Genomic DNA, 19,866 nt, shown 5'->3' with positions numbered 1-19,866 from the left:
AACTACATAAACCAGAACAAAGTTTTAACTCTCATCACACACAGAAAAGTGTTTATCGATGTGACTGACCTTCTGTCCACTTCAGCGACACATTCTTGTTTTGACCCCTTTTTTTTTTAACCTTGAACGAATTTCAATTAAATTTAGTTGATGATTTTTCAAAGCTGTATAAAAAGCTGTTTACAGCCAGTATAGAGCACTTAAAAAAACCAGAAGAGTGTTACAATGACAGCATAGGAGTGGTCGTAGTGAGTACGCATTTGAAATGTGGCTGCAGCGAGGGAACACGTTTCTTAATCCCCCATCGCTCATCCACATTATCAATAGGAGGAGTCTCCAGAGGAACCATGTCAAAGAGCTTTCCACTGTTTCTTGCAAGGTCTGGCAGAAAAATATTCTTTAACGCCAATAAAAAGCCTTGAACATCAGTGGGAATGCACAGGACTCACCGCAGAAAGTGATGGAATGTGGAAAAAAAACCCTTCCAAGCAGTTTTACAAGAACCCCCAAAGTGCCCAGCTAATGTGCTGACTATAAATGAAGCTTTACAACTCTCTGAACTAGACTGCTGATGTGAGTCTCCACTGATGGGTCTAGGTGTCAAAGAACAGTTTACCATACTATGGATCTCTGCTAGGGCAGGTGGTACTAAAAGGAAATGAGGAGAGAGAAATCAAACCACAAATCTAAGGATGCAAACATTGAAAAAAAAAAAATTTCAAAGCTTTAAGGAAGCCTAGGCTGTTGATTCAAGGAGTTAATTAACTAATTACACGTTTCTTTCCTTGTTTAATTTGACTCCAACATCTTACTTTGATGTTTCTTGCCCTGTTTCACTTAGCGATCCATCAATCCTGAAGCATGCATATTTTAATCTGAGGATAAGGCTAAGTACTGAGGCACCTGAACTATGTACTATGAATCTATGTCGCTACTCCAGCTGACCAAGGAAAATGCTTCCTGCAACTTAACAGTTGATGTTCTCTTTAAATCTCTTCTGTGGATGCAGGTCCCTGCCATGCAAAGTGAAGTTAAAAAATTACATGGTGGTGTGCTTAAGACTCTCCAGAGCACTGAACCTACCAAAGTCCTTTCAGATTTGAGAAGGCAGAAGAAAAGCAGAGGTGCTGCTGTGCTGAGTATTGAGAGCCTTCCTTGTTGTGGCAGTACCAAGGGCATCTCCAACTCTAGTACAGGTGACCGATGAGGTTTAAGTGAGGCAAGACAAGGAGGGTGCCTGCTGCAATTCCGGCTCCTCTATTCCAATAATAATATTTTTTACAAATAAACAAACCAAAACCATAAAATACATACATGGGGAAATTTTCTACCTACCAGAACATGGAGTGAGGTGTTCTGGCCACCCCCTTTGAGCTCTCTGCACGTGCTGTCCTGTGAATTCCCAAATTTGAGCAGAAAAAAAATATTGCAAAAGGCATGTTTTCCCTTAACACGTGAAATCTTACTTCAGCTAAGCTTTACAATATCTCCCTCTACTGGGAAAATGCTGCTTTATTTCTCAGTGATAGCATTTCTGTCTACAGCCAGAGGGAGGTGTGGATTAACGTACATAATTCAAAATGGGGCCACGATGAGAGCAGAATGACAGCGCAGCAGCTGAAGATGCAGGTTAGCATTATAGCTACAAATTTATGCTGTTAATTAGTGGATGATGAATGCAAGAATATGTGTGCAAAGAAATCATGTGACACAGTATGAATCAGTTTTGTCCTGCTGTTTGCAAATAAGCCTCTATAAAAAACAGTGTGATAAATAAGCTGGCAAACACTTGCAGCTTTAATTACAGGTACAGGTGAACACTTGCAGCTTTAATTCCAGGTACACTGGAACAGGTTGCCCAGGGAAGTTGTGGATGCTTCCTCCCTGGAGGTGTTCAAGGCCAGGCTGAATGAGGCCTTCAGCAACCTGTTCTAGTGGGAGGTGTCCCTGCCTATGGCAGGGATTTGGAATTGGATGATCTTTGAGGTCCCTTCCAAACTAAACCATTCTCTTCTAAGATAAATTCTTCACCATGAGGGTGGTGAGACCCTGGAACAGGTTGCCCAGGGAGGTGGTGGAAGCCCCATCCCTGGAGGTGTTTAAGGCCAGGCTTGATGAGGCTCCATACAGCCTGATCCAGTGTGAGGTGTCCCTACCCATGGCATGGGGGCTGAAACTAGATGATCCTTGTGGTCCCTTCCAACCCTGACTCTATGATTCTACAATTACTCATATGGGCCCTGAACAACACGGGATAAACAAGGAAAAAAGATAATAAACTAACACCACTAACAAATAGATGTGGGACAGGAGGATTTAAAGCCAGCAAATACAGAGTTTAGATTAATTGTCATAGCCTACAACATATGGAGCAACACAGGTAAAGCACGCAAACAATTCCTGATCCGTATTTCTAAGCATGGGACCTTCCCTTCAGAATAATTTTCATTGCTTTAGTATTAAAAGTCTCTTCCCCAAAGAGTTTTTCAAATCCAGTCAGAAATATACTTCATCTATTTAAGCGCTTTATGATGCATGAAGATCCTAGGTCTGAAAAAGAAGACTTGGAAAGTCTTATTTTAAAAGAAATTGTCCTCTACTTGCACTCTGATACTGTAGGTAGATACAACTAAATGCTTACTTTCATGCCATGGGATTAAATGTCCTTGGAAACAGGGCTTAAAACCCACCAGTAATGGAACCTGAAAATGGGTGGCAAATGAGGGAAACTACCTAGAGAGCTGGACCTGCTGCCCCAGATACCAAGGGGATTTACCTGCTTTGACAGGTTTGTGCCCCAAAAGCCAGTAAGCCCTTTTCAGACTACAGAAAATACAATGGAGTCAATCTAGATGTGTGACCACTGAAATCTGCTTTTTTCTGGAGAGCTAGTGGAAGACCTCAAAACAGGCCCTCTGCTGACTTTTCCTTTTCACTGAAAGAAGCATTAGAAAGTCTTAATTTTTCTCCAGAATACCACTCATCAGAGTTAAATAAATGCTAACAAAAACCACAGCAGCCTATAAGCTCCTTCTTCTGTTGATGGCCCAGCAATTATTTTTCTGGCTTCTCTGACTTCCATCTCACAAAAATAATTTTCAAATTAGTAATGCTACGTTAAAAGTAGAGAAGGAAAAGCCTCTCACTAAGGCTTAGTGTTCTTCACACTGAAATTAAATTTAACTCACAGGGACAGAAGAAGTCACAGTCCATGCACATGCCTGAAGGCACTACCTTATCATGGTATACAACCACCCATATGTGACTGCCATGCAGTATGTGATGCAAATTTACAACTGTAAGTGCCAGGCTTTTAGTAGGACAAACCAATCCTCATCTCCCAAGAGGGTCCTGAAGCCCCTGAACGGTGTTAATGGCTGTAAGAAGATGAATGAGGTTAATGGCAAGGGATGATCAATTCAGCAGACAAAATGAAGCAATAATCTTGGCTGTATGTTCATGAATGCGTCACTCAGCAGCCTATACTCTGACCAGCATTACCTAGAAAGATAGAAAGCAGTGTCTCCTTAGAGGATATCACTTTATTAACAAAACAACCATGTCACTCTTAAAAGGTCAGAGACTAACAGTATGATTGTTTCTTGTATAAAAACTAATGTACTCTGTAACGCAGAACATACCAAGTAGCTCATATATCTAGAAAAATAAAGCTGAATATAAGTTAAGAAACACAGGCAAGGTGAAATTTTCAGCAACCTAACCAAATTCATTTTAAAGATCCATATACTTTTGGTTTCAAAGCTATTAAAACTTGTAGTCTATATCCAGACAGAAAAATCCATACTAAAAAAAAAATTCACAGTGCAAAGGAAATTAATTCATCATGAAAATTCAGCATAATGTAAAAAAGAAGCATCACCATCCTCCCTTTAATGGTGCAAAAATACTTTCTCATATGGATTTTTTTCATATTTTAAAGCACATGAAAAAGACATTTTGTAATTTTAAAGTAGAGCAAAAGACTTAAGGGAAAAAAAAAAAAAGCACAGCTGCCTTACCGTAGAAGTTTGCCTGGCTGCAAAAATTACTGACTTCAGAACATCAAGACTCTCTCAGATCTTAGCAGAAGCAATACAATTTCTGTAACAGGTGGAACAAAACTATCTCTTCTACTGGAGTTACACCTTTGGGTTCAATTACTCTGTTGCAGTATCTTCTTTCTCAGCCACGTCCACTCTACCCATTATCCCATCACTCAAACCCACCCATCAGCAATGGAGTATCTTCAAATCGATGACCAATCCTCTGTTCTGTGTGGGGACAAAACAGTGTCCCTAAAAACACTCCAGAAGAGCAATGGATGAAAAACTACTGGGAATACCAGGATACCTCCACCATATTTCAAGAATATCAAAGAACTTTGCTGTTACCGGTGCCACACACTTCTATTAGTGATAAAACTCAGCGTGCCATCCTCTTCTTAACTCCATTTATCACTGTTTCCATACGTGGCTCCTGCTCCTAAGAATTTTCCCGCAGAGTGCTAAAGGACAGTACAATTCATTGCCAGGCTGTCAGCTTGGAAAGTAGAGCAATGTGCAGCTTAGGCAGACGTTGACAGCCAGACCCTCAGCACAAGCAACTGGGTGGACACTTACCAGCAGGGTGTAGCCTTGCTGGCAGCAAGTTCTCACTGAGGAGCCTTTCCCATATATAGCTTTACATTGTATACTCAGTCTGCCTGTTTTCCCTGTGGTTATTGCTGGCAGTTGTGATAACTTTTTTTTTATTTTGAGTGACTTAGCAAACCACTTCCTCCTTTCACTCTATAAAATTTGATGCTGTGAAGAGGAGGGACAAATTCATCGAAGCTCACACTTTAACTTCACAAATTGTCATGTCAACCCTCACTGCGGAAGGGGGCACAGTTTTAGTTATATCATCGGTATTTTTTGAATAAGAGAAGTACAAAAACCTGGAGTGGGAAGAGCTAATGGCTGTAGATCCACTTCTTGGGATCACTGGGGTGTTTTCATCTTACAAACTTCCCAATATTTCAGGGACTATAGACAATTGTGACAACTGCTGTTTGGAAATACAACTTAATTTGGGGCTTTTCACAGGAGTATTCTGGTGACACAGAGCAAAGGCACCGGTAACAACCCTGTGCATAAACCCAGACATCTCAGTCACATGTGACAAGGTCCCTATCTGGAAGACCAAGCCCTGAAGTCACAGGCAAGCCTTGAACAGTCACACAGGGCCACCTTACTCCATCACAAGCACCTCTGTCAATGCTAAGAGAAGGGGAAGGAAGCTCTCTCCCCACCCTTCTATTTCCTGAAGAGGAATGCTCTCAGATTTTCTTATTTTCTGAGACTCTCCCTCTCCTGGAAGACCACTGCCACCTCTGACAATGTCACCACAGGGCAAGGAGCAGAAAATAACCACTACCACTAACCAGGGACAGAAAATAACTACCATGTACTAGAGCAGGTTATGGTGATGAACCTGCACAATTAAGTAAGAGTTAAGCTGTGTCTCTCTTGGGTGGACAGAGACTCAAACTCAATTTTCCCTAAACCAATATGAATCCCTCTCATGCTTCTTTCCAGGCAATCCTCTGCAGGTTAAAGCAGCAATCACAAATGCAGAACCCTCCTACCCTTATTTAAGTACTAACTGAGAATAGGGGTTGTGAAGTCTGCTTGTAGAGTTTATAAAAGAACTAAAGAACGTTGCATTTTTTTTCTTGCTCACTCAGAAGGGTATCTATTAATTTGTTTATGGACAAGACCACTGATATTCCTGTCCTCTTCAGCCTAGCACTTTGTTCAGTGTTTCAGAACTTAAAAACAAATGCATTGCGTGAAAAGCTGACCTACTTGCCCTTCATGCTCCAAAGCTGTGGAATGAAACAGGGCTAGGCCCAGATCTATGGCAGCATTTAACAGAGAAACTGATGTACTTCTCTGAGACACATCATTTATGCTGACACTTCACAGTGACGCTAAAGGCAATTCAGAAATCTTCTCTATTCAGATATTTAAAACTGTACTTAGTGCAGTGCTGTGTTCACCTGCAGTATTCAGTGCATCTGGGTGAAGTTTGATGCACAGTAATTTGCCTTCCAGAGCTTTCTTACAAAAGTTTTCTGGCAGAAAATGCACATGTGTCTCATTAACTCTTCTTACCTGCTTTCACCACATGCATTAAATAATGCTATTCCATACTAAAAGTGCTTAATTTTGCTTTTCCTTCTCCATCATGCCTCTTCTTCTTGCTCCTTCTATTTCTGTCTTCAGGACACTTAACTTTATCACTAACCCTTTTCTGTGGACAAATTAACAATGTAAGTTATCTTTCCAAGCTGCTGTTTCTCATACCACCACAGAGTGTTTCCTCATTTGAACTTCTTATCTCTTCCTGCAAAAGCTCTGCAAGTATGAAAACAGCAGCAAAGCTGCATTAAACTTATGACTGGACAGTTACTAATGTAAAAGAAAAAAAATGCACTACAGCTTTGTCTCATAAAATAACGTGGCAGAAGTCAAGGTAAAAGCAGTTTGTCCTTGAGGGTAAATAAAATCACAATAAAACAGTTGCTCTATAGACTGAAGAAAGGCCTCACTTGGTATTGCAATGCACATTATTTCATATATTGCTCATATGCCAACAGTTCCACTTTTATAAGAAGGCACCGACAGTTTGTTGATTCATGATGACTGTAAAAGCCGCAAGACTTCAAGAAGCATGTCAATAAGCATCTGTTAAAAGGGAACTAGGAAAACAAGCATAAACTCTTCAATTAACACTTTAAAAAGCATGTTTGAGTAATTCATTAACCAGTTTGGCCTGGGTAAATGATGTTTTTTAGTTTTGTTCATTAATAGCTGTTGGCCCTGCTCTATCATCTACCAGTTTAACGAAGTATCTGTGCTAAAAGAAAACTTGTAAACAAAATTATGGCTGAGAGCAGCACAAGGCTCATAAGCACAGCCAGAGCATGAGAGCACGCTCATAAGCACACATGGATTGCTGCAGTTTATGGTACCGATCCACATAGAATAGCAGAATTCTTTTGACTGGAAAAGACCTCTAAGATCATTGAGTCCAACCAGCAACATAACACCACTATGGCTATTAAACCCTGCCCCAAAGTGCTGTGTGAACACATTCTTCTAACATCTCCAGTCATATGGGCCAGCCAAGCCCATCAGCTTGGTCCTGGCACCAGGGCCACTAGCAGCAGCAGTTGAGATTGGCAGCTGTGGCTCTGCAGTGATGCTGAAACTCCTGGGGCAGAGGAAAGGTGCTGGATCTGGGGTACTCCTAAAATTAGACCAGTGCTGTCAAGCAAAAGTTGACTATGGGACAGAACCATTACTTCAGTCACACATTTCCCATAGTATTTTCCTTTGCTCCTCTAGCAGGCCACCATGAACCAAAAGAGCAACACATGGGTGGAGACAGATCACTTGGGCTGCTCCACGGTGCTCAATGCTCTCAAGCTCCTGGACAAGTCTGTGTCCTTCCTGCTTCAGCCGGCTTGGGTAATCTCCTACAAAGAGATCTTTCAGGTCCCTACATTATTAGAAGCTGATGGAGAAGCCAGACAGTCACGCCCTGCAGCTGTCCACTTCACCACCTCGTGAGATCACCACTCCTAGGGCAAAATAAGCAGAAGGAAACACATACTCATGCATCAGCTGTTCCAGTTTGCCAAGGGTGTAAACTTAAGATGAGTGAGCTGATGTAGAACTACCACCACCAAAAGGACAAAGTCTAGTTTCATTTATCCCCTTCTGCCATTCCTCCTTCCCCCCACACCACAATCCTTTCTCCTCGCACTTCCATCCCAGCTACAAGGAGCAGCAACATGCTTTAGATCATCTCACTATTTTAAGAGCACTCTCCCAGCTGACACAGCCTGCCAAACCAACAGAAGACTTTTCTGGGAGGTGGGTTGGTGAATACAGCTCATGCAGAGCAAAGGACGAGCGAGTTCCATACCTAGCACATGGCAGCAAGATGTAAGAAGTGGCATGGCTTTCCAGGATGCAGTGACTATATCAGTAGACAAGGAATGACCTATAGATGTCATCGATCTTCTGCAAGGCCTTTGACATGGTCCCCCACAATATCCTACTCACCCTGTGCAAAAGGACTTAGGATTTCTGGTGGATGAGAACTGGAATGAGCCAATAGTGTGCACTTGCAGCCCAGAAGGCCAATGGAATCCTGGACTGCAGCAAAAGAAGTGTGGTCAGCAGACTGAGAAAGGTGATTCTACCACTTTGCTCTGCTCTGATGAGGCCTCATCTGGAGTACTGTGTCCAGGTCTGGTGCACTCAACACAAGAAGCCCGTGGACCTGATGGAGCAGCTCCAGAACAGGGCCATGAAAATATCAGGGAGCTGGAGCACCTCTCCTATGAGGACAGGCTGAACGAGCTGAGGTTGTTCAGCCTGGAGAAGACTCTGAGGAACCTAGTAGCGACCTTCCCTGAAGTGAGCCTACAAGAAGGCTGGAAAGAGACCTACAAAGGTCTGTAGGAATAGGATGAGGGGCAATGGTTTTCAATTGGAGTACATTTAGGTTGGACATTACAAGGAAGTTCTTTGCCGTGAGGGTAGTGGAAGACTGGAAGAGGTTGTATGGGGTGGTAGTTGAGGCTCCACCCTTGGAGATATTCAAGATCAGGCTCTGTGGGGCTCTGAGCAACCTGATCTAATGGAGGATGTCCCTGCTTACTGCAGGGGGTTAGACCAGGTGACCTTTGAAGGTCCCTTCCAATGCAAACCATTCTGTAATTCTATGATCTCTCTGTTTCAGTGAGATGTTTCCTCAGCATGGACATCCTACTCTGGGACAACTGGCAGATTCATTCCCCTCCCACCAGGTCTGCAGCTCCCCTGAGACTGCAGGCTAGGGAACAAGGCGCAGGTCATGCCCATTGGTGCACCAGAACAGAGGGGACTTGGTAAAATTGTCTTTACAGGACCTTGTGATTCCTCTCAAGGCTTGCAATCATCTCTCCCAATTAACAGGATTCAGCAAGGAACTTGTAATCAGAGGAGGACTTACATATATTTCTTAAGTTATCTGCATGTGAACTGCTGACTTCCTCTACAAAGACTAATTGCAAATCTTGAGTTATGCTGTGGTGGCCACAGATCTGAGTCACCACTTCTCACCTCCCTCCTTTTCCTTCTTCACACCAAACGCTCACAACAGCTTTCCCAGCTGCCGCCCTGTCTGACAGCTAGCGCGCCGGGGTCTGCAGGAGGAGCAAGCCCCTCCGGCCGTCTGCCGCCGCCGCCTGCGAACCCGCGGGCGGTGCCTGGGCCCCACGCCGGGTAGCCGTGACTGCAGCCGGGGTCTAGGCCTGGGAGCCGAGCCCGTCTCGCCCTGCCAGCCCTACGGCGCTCTGATCGGCAGGTGGCGCCGGAGAGCCGCAAGCCCACCCCAGCAGTCACCTCTTCACCACAGCCCCTCCCGGAACGTGCTGCGGCCGCCTGCCCGCACCGCCCTGCTGGCAGGCTCAGCCCTGCCCGCCGCTCTCTTTACGCGTCCGCTCAAGTCGTGAAAGCGCAGCCTGTTCGAAGGACCAGGGGAAGAAAAGCCCAAAAAGCCCCCTGGAGTTTCCTTTGCAGTCATTCCTTTCACAGTATCATCAGGGTTGGAAGAGACTTCACAGATCATCAAGTCCAACCCTTTACCACACAGCTCAAGGCTAGACCATGGCACCAAGTGCCACGTCCAACCTTGCCTTGAACAGCTCCAGGGACAGCGACTCCACCACCTCCCCGGGCAGCCCATTCCAGTGTCCAATGACTCTCTCAGTGAAGAACTTTCTCCTCACCTCGAGCCTAAAATTCCCCTGGCACAGCCTGAGGCTGTGTCCTCTCGTTCTGGTGCTGGCCACCTGAGAGAAGAGAGCAACCTCCCCCTGGCCACAACCACCCTTCAGGTAGCTGTAGACAGCAATAAGGTCACCCCTGAGCCTCCTCTTCTCCAGGATAAACAATCCCAGCTTCCTCAGCCTCTCCTCGTAGGGCTGTGCTCAAGGCCTCTCACCAGCCTCGTCGCCCTTCTCTGGACACGCTCAAGCATCTCAATGTCCCTCCTAAACTGGGGGGCCCAGAACTGAACACAGTACTCAAGGTGTGGTCTAACCAGTGCAGAGTACAGGGGCAGAATGACCTCCCTGCTCCTGCTGGCCACACCATTCCTGATGCAGGCCAGGATGCCACTGGCTCTCTTGGCCACCTGGGCACACTGCTGGCTCATGTTCAGGCGGGTATCAATCAGCACCCCCAGATCCCTCTCTGTCTGGCTGCTCTCCAGCCACTCCGACCCCAGCCTGTATCTCTGCATGGGGTTGTTGTGGCCAAAGTGCAGCACCCTGCACTTGGAGCTATTGAACGCCATCCGAAAGCGTCATCAAAGCTGCCGTTCAAGGCAGCTAACTCCTGGTCACCGAAGGCTAGTGGCAAATTCACTGAAATCACAGCTGGATCCCCTCTGAACCAACCCGACCCCCAGGATCAGGCAAGAAGTCAAAACTGCAGCCATTCAAATGAGAGTGGTGACGCACTGGAGCAAGTTGCTGAGAGAGGTTTGTAGATGTCCCATCCCTGGAAATACTCAAAAGTCAGGTTAGGCTCTGAGCAACTCCCGCTTTCAACTGTCAAGAATACAGTCATTTCTACCCTTCTAAACTCAGTGCAGTATTTAAACTAAACACTTTGGAAAAATGATCTATTGCTACACCTGAGGCAGGGCTGGTGCAGTGATCTGTGATGAGCTGTGCTGCTTGGCTGAGGGTTTTCTCATCAAGAGGTGATAAGCAGCACCAACCTTACTGCTAGGCTCACTCTTCATCACTGAATGTTCTCTCCTGGACCCAATGGCATTTGCAGGCCAAGGAGAGGAGGAGCAGACCACAGAGCCTCAGTGCCAGGCATAATCAGATGGCACACCTACTGCACTTTGAAAGTGAAGGTGCAGGAGCTCATTGGAGGAACTGTCTGATGTTGGGAGCTGTCAGAAGCTCCCTCTCCTCTAACATGCTTAGGAACAACAGCAGAAAGGCATGGATTTTCTGCTACCATACTGCTGGAAGAAGTGAAAGCAGAGTATCTCTCATTTAGCTGTTAAACAATGGCATTTACTCCAGAACCAATAAACACTACTTGCCAATTACTTTTTGAATCCTAAAGACATTAATGTTCATCTACTTTAAATGTGCCCATGGTCCTGGTTACTCTTATAATTTCATCTGAAGAGTCCAGTGCTGCATTGACCAGACCCAAACCTCAGAATCCTCATGACCAAAAAGGGAAGATCATCGCTGCCATTCTCCCCACCCTCCTCCTCTGCATTTCCCATGACAGAAGATGACAAACAGGAAGGCTACAGTAGTGCTCAGCATGGCTAGATGGTTCCTTGCAGTCTGTATCCTGGAATGCAGGAAAACATGCATACCCTGTTATGTACAGAGAGCACAGCTGTGGGTGCTTCTCATCAAGGACACGTCAAGGCACAGGTCCCATTTCATGACCTCTGACTTCACCTACCTACTCATCTGGACCTGGGGGCCCTGGTGGACAGAATGACCCTGAGACAAAAATGTGCCCTTGTGGCCAAGAAGACCCATGGCATCCTGGGGTGTATTAGAAGAGGTGTGGTTACTAGGTCAAGATAAGCTCTCCCTCCCTCTACTCTGCCCTGGTGAGGCCACCTCTGGAATATTGTATCCAGTTCTGGGCCACTCAGTTCAAGAAAGACAAAGAACTGCTCAAAAGAGTTCAGCACAGAGCCACAAAGACGATTAAAAGAGCAAAACATTCTCCTTATGAGGAAAGGCTGAGGGAGCTGAAGCTCTTTAGCTTGGAGGACACTGAGGGGTGACCTCATTAATGTTTATAAATATGTGAAGGGCAAGCGTCAGGAGGACAGAGACAGACTCTTCTCAGTGATGTCCAATGACAGGACAAGAGGCAGTGGGTGAAAGCTGGAGCATAGGAGGTTCCACCTAAACATAAGGAAAAACTTTTTCACTTTTGAGAGTGAGAGAATATTAGAACAGGTTGCCCAGAGAGTTTGTGGAGGTTCCTTCCATGGAGACATTCAAAACACACCTGCATGCATTTCTGTGTGACCTACTCTAGGTAATCCTGCTTGGGCAGGGAGGCTGGAGTAGATGATCTTTCAAGGTGCCTTGCAAGCTGTAATGTTCCATGATTCTGCGATGTGCTTTGTGCAAAAGAGCACATGGAAGGAGGAAGTGCTGTTTCAGATTAAACAAAAAAAAAAAGCAGCAATCCTGTTTGCTGAGCAAGACTATCATATTCCTATTTCACTTACAGAGACTACAGATGCATTAACTCACAACCAAAATAGATTTGCCACCCGTGGACACAACCCTGTTCCTAGATTTCAGTAAAGCAGCACACACCAATTAATGGCTGCTGCACTTTTGCCAACTTTCCTCAAGTACTTTGTTTCTTTAACAAGGCACCTCTGTTATCCTACTCTGGCAGGACAAGGGCTGTCAATCTTTTCCAGTAGTGAATACAGTTCCTTACAAAAAAAAAAATCTAGGTCAACCCTTCTGTTTTACACATAATGTATCCAAAATAAGATCTGTTTTTCTGTGCAAGCACATCATAAGACATGCTAAGTCTTTTCAATACATCCCCCAAATCACCCAGTCCATGGCCATCTGGATTCTCCTTTAAAGGTACAACTCTTTGTGCAGCTTCAACATTTTCATCACTGACCCTCTATCCAGCCTGCCAAAATAATTCTGAAGTCATCTCCTGTGCCCCTAGGGTTTCCACAAGTCAAGAACATGGGGAAACTTCATACGCCAACTTTCAGCTCACTGATCAAGTTACTGGATGCAAGTGACAAAGGAGGAACTCCTGCATGGTGCTGCCAGGAAGGTGCTGTTAGGGGCAAGTCCAGTTGGTGACTCACTCAGGACAAGAATTCCTGCCCAAATGCTTCTTTTCAAGCTGCTGCAGACCTCCCATCTGGAAATTTCATTTAGACTATCATTTCCAGACTGCTCTGTGCTTCTCCTGAACAAGGCCAGAAGCAGTGAAACCTAGCACTGAGTCCAAAGCTTACATCTTGCAAGGGGGTGATGAGGGAACAGGAGGAGGTAGCAGTAGTCAGTTCTGTGAATGGTCTAGGATAGCAGTAAACCAGTGTCAAGAGAGGAAGACTGGATACATGGAGGAAGAGGAGCTGCAAGGCTTATTCTCTAACAAAGTTAATAACCATGCCTCAAATTCTAAAGCTTTTCTGTTGCTTGCTTATGAAATTTTGTGTGAGATAGCATCAGTAGATACACCTAATTTATTCCCTCCCTCCTGTTTGTGAGGCATGCTCACCTGTCACAGTTGCCTTGAAATAATCTCTTCTTAGAAATTCACTTTTTTTTCCTTATGTTCTGCTACTCAGTAAGTGCTTATGTGTTGACTGTTAAGTTGCATTCATGCCTTGCTAGGCATCAGAGTTAGGCCAACTGCACTTTAATTCTCCAGCAGTCTGCTTTTGCCATCATTTTCAAATATTAATACTGTGTTCACTCTGTGCTCTGAAAAAGCAACCCTAACGAGCATGACAGCAGTCTCTGAACCATTCAGTACTACTGCTGGCACTATAAGCACAGTTTTAAGCCAAGATATTACAGAAACTGTATCACACGATGCTTGACTTTAGCTTAAGAAAAGCATTCTTCCTCACTGTTACTATTTCTTATTATTATCTTTTTGGATTAAACAGGAACAGCGACAGCCCAGGGAAAATAAACAACATGCAAACTTGGAAGGCTGTGCCTGTGGAGCTGTACAAAAGGACCAAAAGACAAATCTGCTGTGAGAAATTATCTACGCGTTTCAGCCTGGTCACAGCTCTGTTCCCTGCCAGGGCTTCATTAATGGTCTCTCCTGTCCCTAGGGTTATGTGAAAGGGGAAATGAGATAACGCCCAACCCGTCACTCTTGCAGTGCACCCACCAGCTCTTTGAACAGTCAGCAGTTCCACTCTGACTTAACACCATCAGTAGCTGCTTTTCTCCCGAATTCACTGGCAGCAGACCACGGATCGCTCTTTCAGGCACAATGCTGCAGATGCAGGGCCAGCGGGCTGCTGCTGCTGCTGCCCTGCCCTGCCCTCACCCTCTGCCTCCTTGCTGACTCACCTCTCTCTATTTCACTCCCTACTGTCTCACTCATCAAGAGTCAGAGATAAAAATTATTCCTTTTCCTCTCTCCTTCCAGTGATACTAAAGAACTTTTGCTTGTCAGCATCTCACCAGGGCACTGCAAGGGCCTGCCCCAGTTCTCAGCCTTTGCAAGACAAATGGCTTGTGAAGAAAGCCCGTATCTACCCACAGTGTAAGGGGACATTTGAATTTAAATCTCAAAGCCACCTCAGGGTTCTCTGGCTGAAGGAGCAGGCAAGACAACATCTGTCTGGACTTGTTCACTCAGTCGAGGCTGGACCACAGAGCAGGAGACAGAGCTGGGGCATAATCATCTGCCCCAACCCGAGTGAAAATTCAGAAAAACTGCAAAGACTGGATTTCTTTCAAAACCAATTTGTTCAGTGCCCAGATTAAGAAGCTGTGCACAATTACATTACCTGTGGCAATCCTCCATGTAGCTATGAACTTCTGGGTAACTGATCAACTATAGCATAGGAAAAAAAAAGGAGTCATTAGAGGTTCACATTTAACCACAGTACTGGAGGAATAAAGTTAGGCAGCAGTAGAGAGAAAAACAAGTTATTACATATCAGACCAGTGAAAATGAGCTCAGTGAAATAGCTTAATTGCTTGGAGGGGAAAATACAGTGAGTCACCCTTTAAAATTTCAAGTGTTCTCAATATAATCTCTTGCAAGACTGCCAAGTACTTTAAAGATTCAGAAAGAGACTGCAGTAACCCCCCTGATTCAAATAACCTACCTATGAACAGCTGCTTTGATTACTAAGACCTCGTTATCAGGTGGGTCCTCGGTTTGAATAAATCTGCCATTCAGCATGAAAGTGCCTTTTTCATTACATACGGGTTGGCATATTTGCGTACTGCACAAGCAACTAAGTATTACCACATATCTGCAAGCACTGATGTCTTCTGTGCACACCATACACCTTGCCACCTCAGCCACCATGCTGCTTTCCTGTCCCACTTCTCCTACCCTATTTTGGTAGCCAGGGAAACTGAAGAGCGCGAAGACTTACTCAGGAATTCATCTTTCCAAGTAGAGTGACTTTCTAACCAACTAGAAATACATGTAAGATTGCTTTCTGAAGGCCAAAGTACTTTTATTCATGGGACAGCCCGTCTTTGTCCACATCTGTCTTGCATTGCAGTGCAGTAATCCCTTCTAGTCAACTGTACTGGGGTCATGCATCTGCAGAAATCATCCCAGCATTTCATGCAGCTCCTCTTCTGTCACTCAAGCAGACTGCCTGTCCTGGCTCTTCCTCGGCACTCTGCTTCTCTCACCTACTGGCATATCCAAGGACTTTCTTTTCCACCAGTGAGAGATGGTACAGCACAGAGGACCAAATCCTGTTCTGGACTTGCATCCTCAGCTCAGACCATCAGGAGCCTGGAATTATGCCCCAGCAGAATTGTTTAGTTAGAAAGAAATTAATTGTTTAGTTAGAAAGAAATGAAAAAAAACAAACAAATCGAATCAGGATAGTTTTAACTCAAGTAGAAGGGAAGGACTTAAGGATTCTCAAGCTCCTAAGTAAAACATTCATTAGGAGTACTGTCCCACATCATCCGGATTTTTAGCCTGTTTGTCAGCCAGGCTGGGGTACTCTGGCATTTAAGAGCTGTCTCTGAAAGCACTGTCTGGGGACACAGCATGTCCATCTGCATACCTATTCCGCTCCTTTTCCCTACTCTTTGCCTGAGTTTTTACATCAAGCAGTGCCAAGAGAAATGAATCATGCCACATGCCAGCTCTTCTCTTGGGCACCCACGTGGCAGCCATTAGCACATTTGTAACTTCCAACAGGGTAAATTTACAGGTCCACTTGAAGCTCATTCAGCTGCCACCAGGAGCAAGATCCATCTCCTGCACCCCACCAGAAGCCATCCTCCAAAGCGCCTTGGCAGGCTTCTGATTTTTCGGTTTTGGAGAGGGTGGGGAAGCTCTGCTCCAAGAGAAAAGGAGTGTCAAGTGGGAGGAATCTAGGCCTGGAGGCACAGCATTGCAGATCAGTATGGATGCCGCCTGAGTCACCTCACCTCCACATTTGCTGCACTATCAGCTCTGCAAACTGCGGCACCACACTTGTTCCCCTCTACCTCAGGCACCCCACTGCCTGGCTGTGCTCCTCTGCCTTTGCTTTTCTTAACTGGCCTCAGTAAAGTGAGCATCAGATACCAGGCGTGTCACTTGGAAGAAAACAGCTCTTCTGCCTGCACTGGAAAAGCAACCAGCTCCTACTCAAATGAAAAGGAAGGGATCACATGGATGCATTTCAGTGAATTGCACTGGAGAGGCAGGCTGGGAGCATACTTCCCTTCCATTTACATCTTCTGTTAGAGAAGGAATGGTATTCAGCCACATTTTTTGATTGAAAGATGATTTTTTAAGTTAAGAATGAACCCATGAACATCTCACCACTGATTCAAGAGGGATATTGATACACTGTTATCTGGTCCCTGCTGTCGGCCCCATCACACAGGCTCTTACACCAGTACTGTTATGATGTCAAATACTCCAGGGCAATTTTCAGTTAGCATTCTCAGGAAGAAGGAAGAAAACAGAAAGAAACAGAACCAAAAGGAAAACTGCACAAGGCTTCTTTGTAGCAAGAGGGCGTGGTATTTCTCAGATTTTTTTCCCCTTAAAGTAATTTTTAAAACCTCTGTGAACACACTCCCTTTATGAAAGAATGCAAAGAAGAAGCATTCACAGGAATCCTAAAAGTAACTTAAATACAGGTTGAATATGAAGATTGTTATACATATATAGTGATTTTTTTGTTAGTAATTACTATCACAGCATGCCTTTAACAAACAGTTAAAAAGAGAGGTCTAAAGTCAGTACTCATCTGCAGTGATTTTTTGGCACATCACTTCTGCTTCCTCTGACAACAGACATTTCCATTTCTACTTGCATTTACTTCTAACTACTATAAAAATAGCAAGGCATTAAGTGCAGCAGCACATCAAGTACTCAGGATATAAATAAAAGAAACAGTAAAATCAGGTGTGAGGTAAAGTACAGGCCACTTTTATTTGTGTGGAAAATAGGGCAGATGCAGAAGAATAAGGACAGTACCAGAACTGGTATTAGAATTATGTGGTTATGTTTTCCTTTTAATTCATTCCCTTATAATAAATTACACACTTATAATAAGGAGTAGATGAGGAAAACACAAACCCTAGAAGGAAATGTGCTGGAGCCTGGGATTTCCAGGAGCACTCAAAACTTAGGGAGAACTCATTTGAAGATACTGCTGCTGTACAGCTCCATCACCATCCTAATTTGAACATAAGATTTAGCAACAGAAACCACAACCCCCCAGATGCTGTGCCTAATAAAAAGTAAATGCTGATTTTGTTTACTAAATATTCCAATAATAGAAATAAATTACTCCCAAATTTTACTTTCTTGCTTTCTAAGTAACACAGAGCTGCAAGCGTAGCAAGTTAGTTTGAACACAGCCCATAACAGAGTTCGTTTTTTAGTAGCTCTGATCTGCTACTGAAAAACAAGGCATCAGTCCAAAGTAAAGAGTAAGCCTAGGGGAAAAAAATAAAGGTCTTTGAATAAACTTTTAAAAATTCCACTAGTTCTTTTGACAGAAAGAGGAATAAAAGCATCTTCATCTCAAACCACACATGGAAAAACAATTTGGGTTCCCTTCAGTTCAGGGGAAAAAAACACTCAGAGGAAGTTTTTACTTAAAAAACAAAACAACAACAAAACCCCCACAAAACTCAAACTCCCAAAAAAAACCCTCAACCAAACAACAATCCAAGAGAAAACTACAGTTGGTATCTGGAAGCTTGGCAATGAGAGTCCACCTTCTTGCAGCATCTCCTGCGCACCCTGCTCCCTGCCTTGCCCTGGGTACCGCTGCGTTGCTGCAAGAAGGCTGCAGCTGTGCCATGCTGTGACCTGCAGACAAGGGCAGTTGAAGGAAAAGCAGAGGCTTTTTGTTATCTTTCATTCCCACATGACTGCAAATGCAAAACCCAAGAAGCGACAGACAGCTGATGAAACATGCTACTTAATGCTGGCATCTGTGACAACTAGAGATTTAATCACACATTTTGGACTACTTTTCACTTGTATAAGAGCTTTGAAGTATATCAGGTCATTATAGAAATGTGAAAAGACACTCCCTATCCCAAATGCTTAAAATGACAAAATCTAACATGGGTGAAAAAGAATTCAGCAAAAGATGTGATGTCAGGCACAGGCTAAAACATTTCAAATCGTATCTTTCAAGTTGGGCCCCTGGATGCTCTTCCAAGCCATATCAAGTTCCTTCAGTCATTGCAGATTAAGCTGGAATTCACAGAATCACAGAACATTAGAGGTTGGATCTCTTCGGGCAGTTCCAGATGGGATTTGCAGAAGTCCATGCCAGGAGCCTTCTGCCCTCGACACAGGAGCAACTGCAGGCATGTTTTCCAGCAGGACCATCCTGGGAAGAGAGACCCACAGGAAGGGGAGAGAAAGGCAGCACTGAGTAGGGACAACTTGGGTAGAAAAATTTGCTGCAGTAAGAGAGGACTTCAGACAACCAAGGGTAGGAGGAAGGAGAAGGCAATTGCCAGTTGCAGCCTGTTAACAGGAAACAATGAAATTTCACCCTGCAAAGCCCGATGTCCCACCATGTCCCAATATGTTCCATATTATTTAGTGGTTAGCAGTAAATGCTTACAAAGAAAGCACAGGAATTCCAGTAAATGGATTCAAGTCCAAGACAGTAATGCTGCCAGACAAGATGATATACACTGTTATTAGATGAAGCATATCATGTGAAATGGAAGCAAGACCAAGGGGAACACCTTCATAAAGATTGCTGGGGGCACTTATCTGAACTTCTGTTGGAATCACAATATAATGTTTTGGGTTGAGAGGGACCCTAAACATCACCTAGTGCCAAGCCCCCTGCCATAGGCCGTTCTTGCCACTTAACCAGGTTGCTCAAAGCCACATCCAACCTGGCCTTGAACACTTCCAGGCAGAGGACATCCACAACCTCTCTGCCAACCTGTTCTAGTGCTTCATCACCCTCATAGTAAAGAATTTCTCCCTAATATCTAATCTAAATATACTCTCTCAGTTTGAAACTGTTATACCTTGTCCTATCTCTACGCTCCCTGATAAGAGGCCTTCCCCATCTTTCCTGTGAGCATCACTTAAATACTGAAAGGCTGCTGTAAGGTCTCACAGCAATCTCAGCCTGTCCTCTTAAGGGAGATGTTCCAGCCCCCAAACACCTTCATGGCCTTCCACTGGACCCACTCAAGCAGGTCTGTGTCCTTCCTGTGCTGAGGACTCCTGAGCTAGCCATAGCACTTATTGTGGCCTTCCGGTATCTGAAGAGGGCCTGCAGGAAAGCTACCGAGGTACTTTTTAGAGTGTCAGGTAATAATAGGACTAGGGGGAATGGATCTAAGCTAGAGGAGGGTAGATTTAGGTTACATGTTAGGAAAGGGTGGTGAAACACTGGAACAGGTTGTCCAGAGAGGTGGTGGAAGCCCCATCCCTGGATGTTTTTAAGGCCAGGATGGATGTGGCTTTGGGGAACCTGATCTAGTGGAAAGTGTCTCTGTCCATTGCGGGAGGGTTGGAACTAGATGACCCTTGAGGTGCCTTCCAACTCTGGCAATTCCATGAT

General features: G+C 44.6%; 1 protein-coding gene across 10 annotated transcripts in view; it reads right to left on the bottom strand.

Moving 5' to 3' along the window:
• LIMS1 (LIM zinc finger domain containing 1) overlaps window positions 1-19,866 on the bottom strand; it is a 76,918-nt gene that overhangs the window by 41,597 nt on the left and 15,455 nt on the right. For 7 of the 10 annotated variants that reach the window (XM_064143658.1, XM_064143661.1, XM_064143665.1 and 4 more), the window contains 2 exons: window positions 15,223-16,155; window positions 14,623-14,669 (listed from right to left, as the gene is read on the bottom strand). The exons of the other annotated variants lie outside the window; for them this stretch is intronic. In XM_064143658.1, the coding sequence (XP_063999728.1) occupies window positions 14,623-14,639 (17 nt within the window). In that variant the 5' untranslated portion in view covers window positions 14,640-14,669; window positions 15,223-16,155. The remainder of the gene's footprint in view (window positions 1-14,622; window positions 14,670-15,222; window positions 16,156-19,866) is intronic. 10 annotated transcript variants of the gene reach the window in all.

Source organism: Pogoniulus pusillus, chromosome 5 (assembly GCF_015220805.1).
Source record: "Pogoniulus pusillus isolate bPogPus1 chromosome 5, bPogPus1.pri, whole genome shotgun sequence".
Lineage (NCBI taxonomy): Eukaryota > Metazoa > Chordata > Aves > Piciformes > Lybiidae > Pogoniulus > Pogoniulus pusillus.
This window is presented reverse-complemented; position numbering and strand designations above follow the sequence as displayed.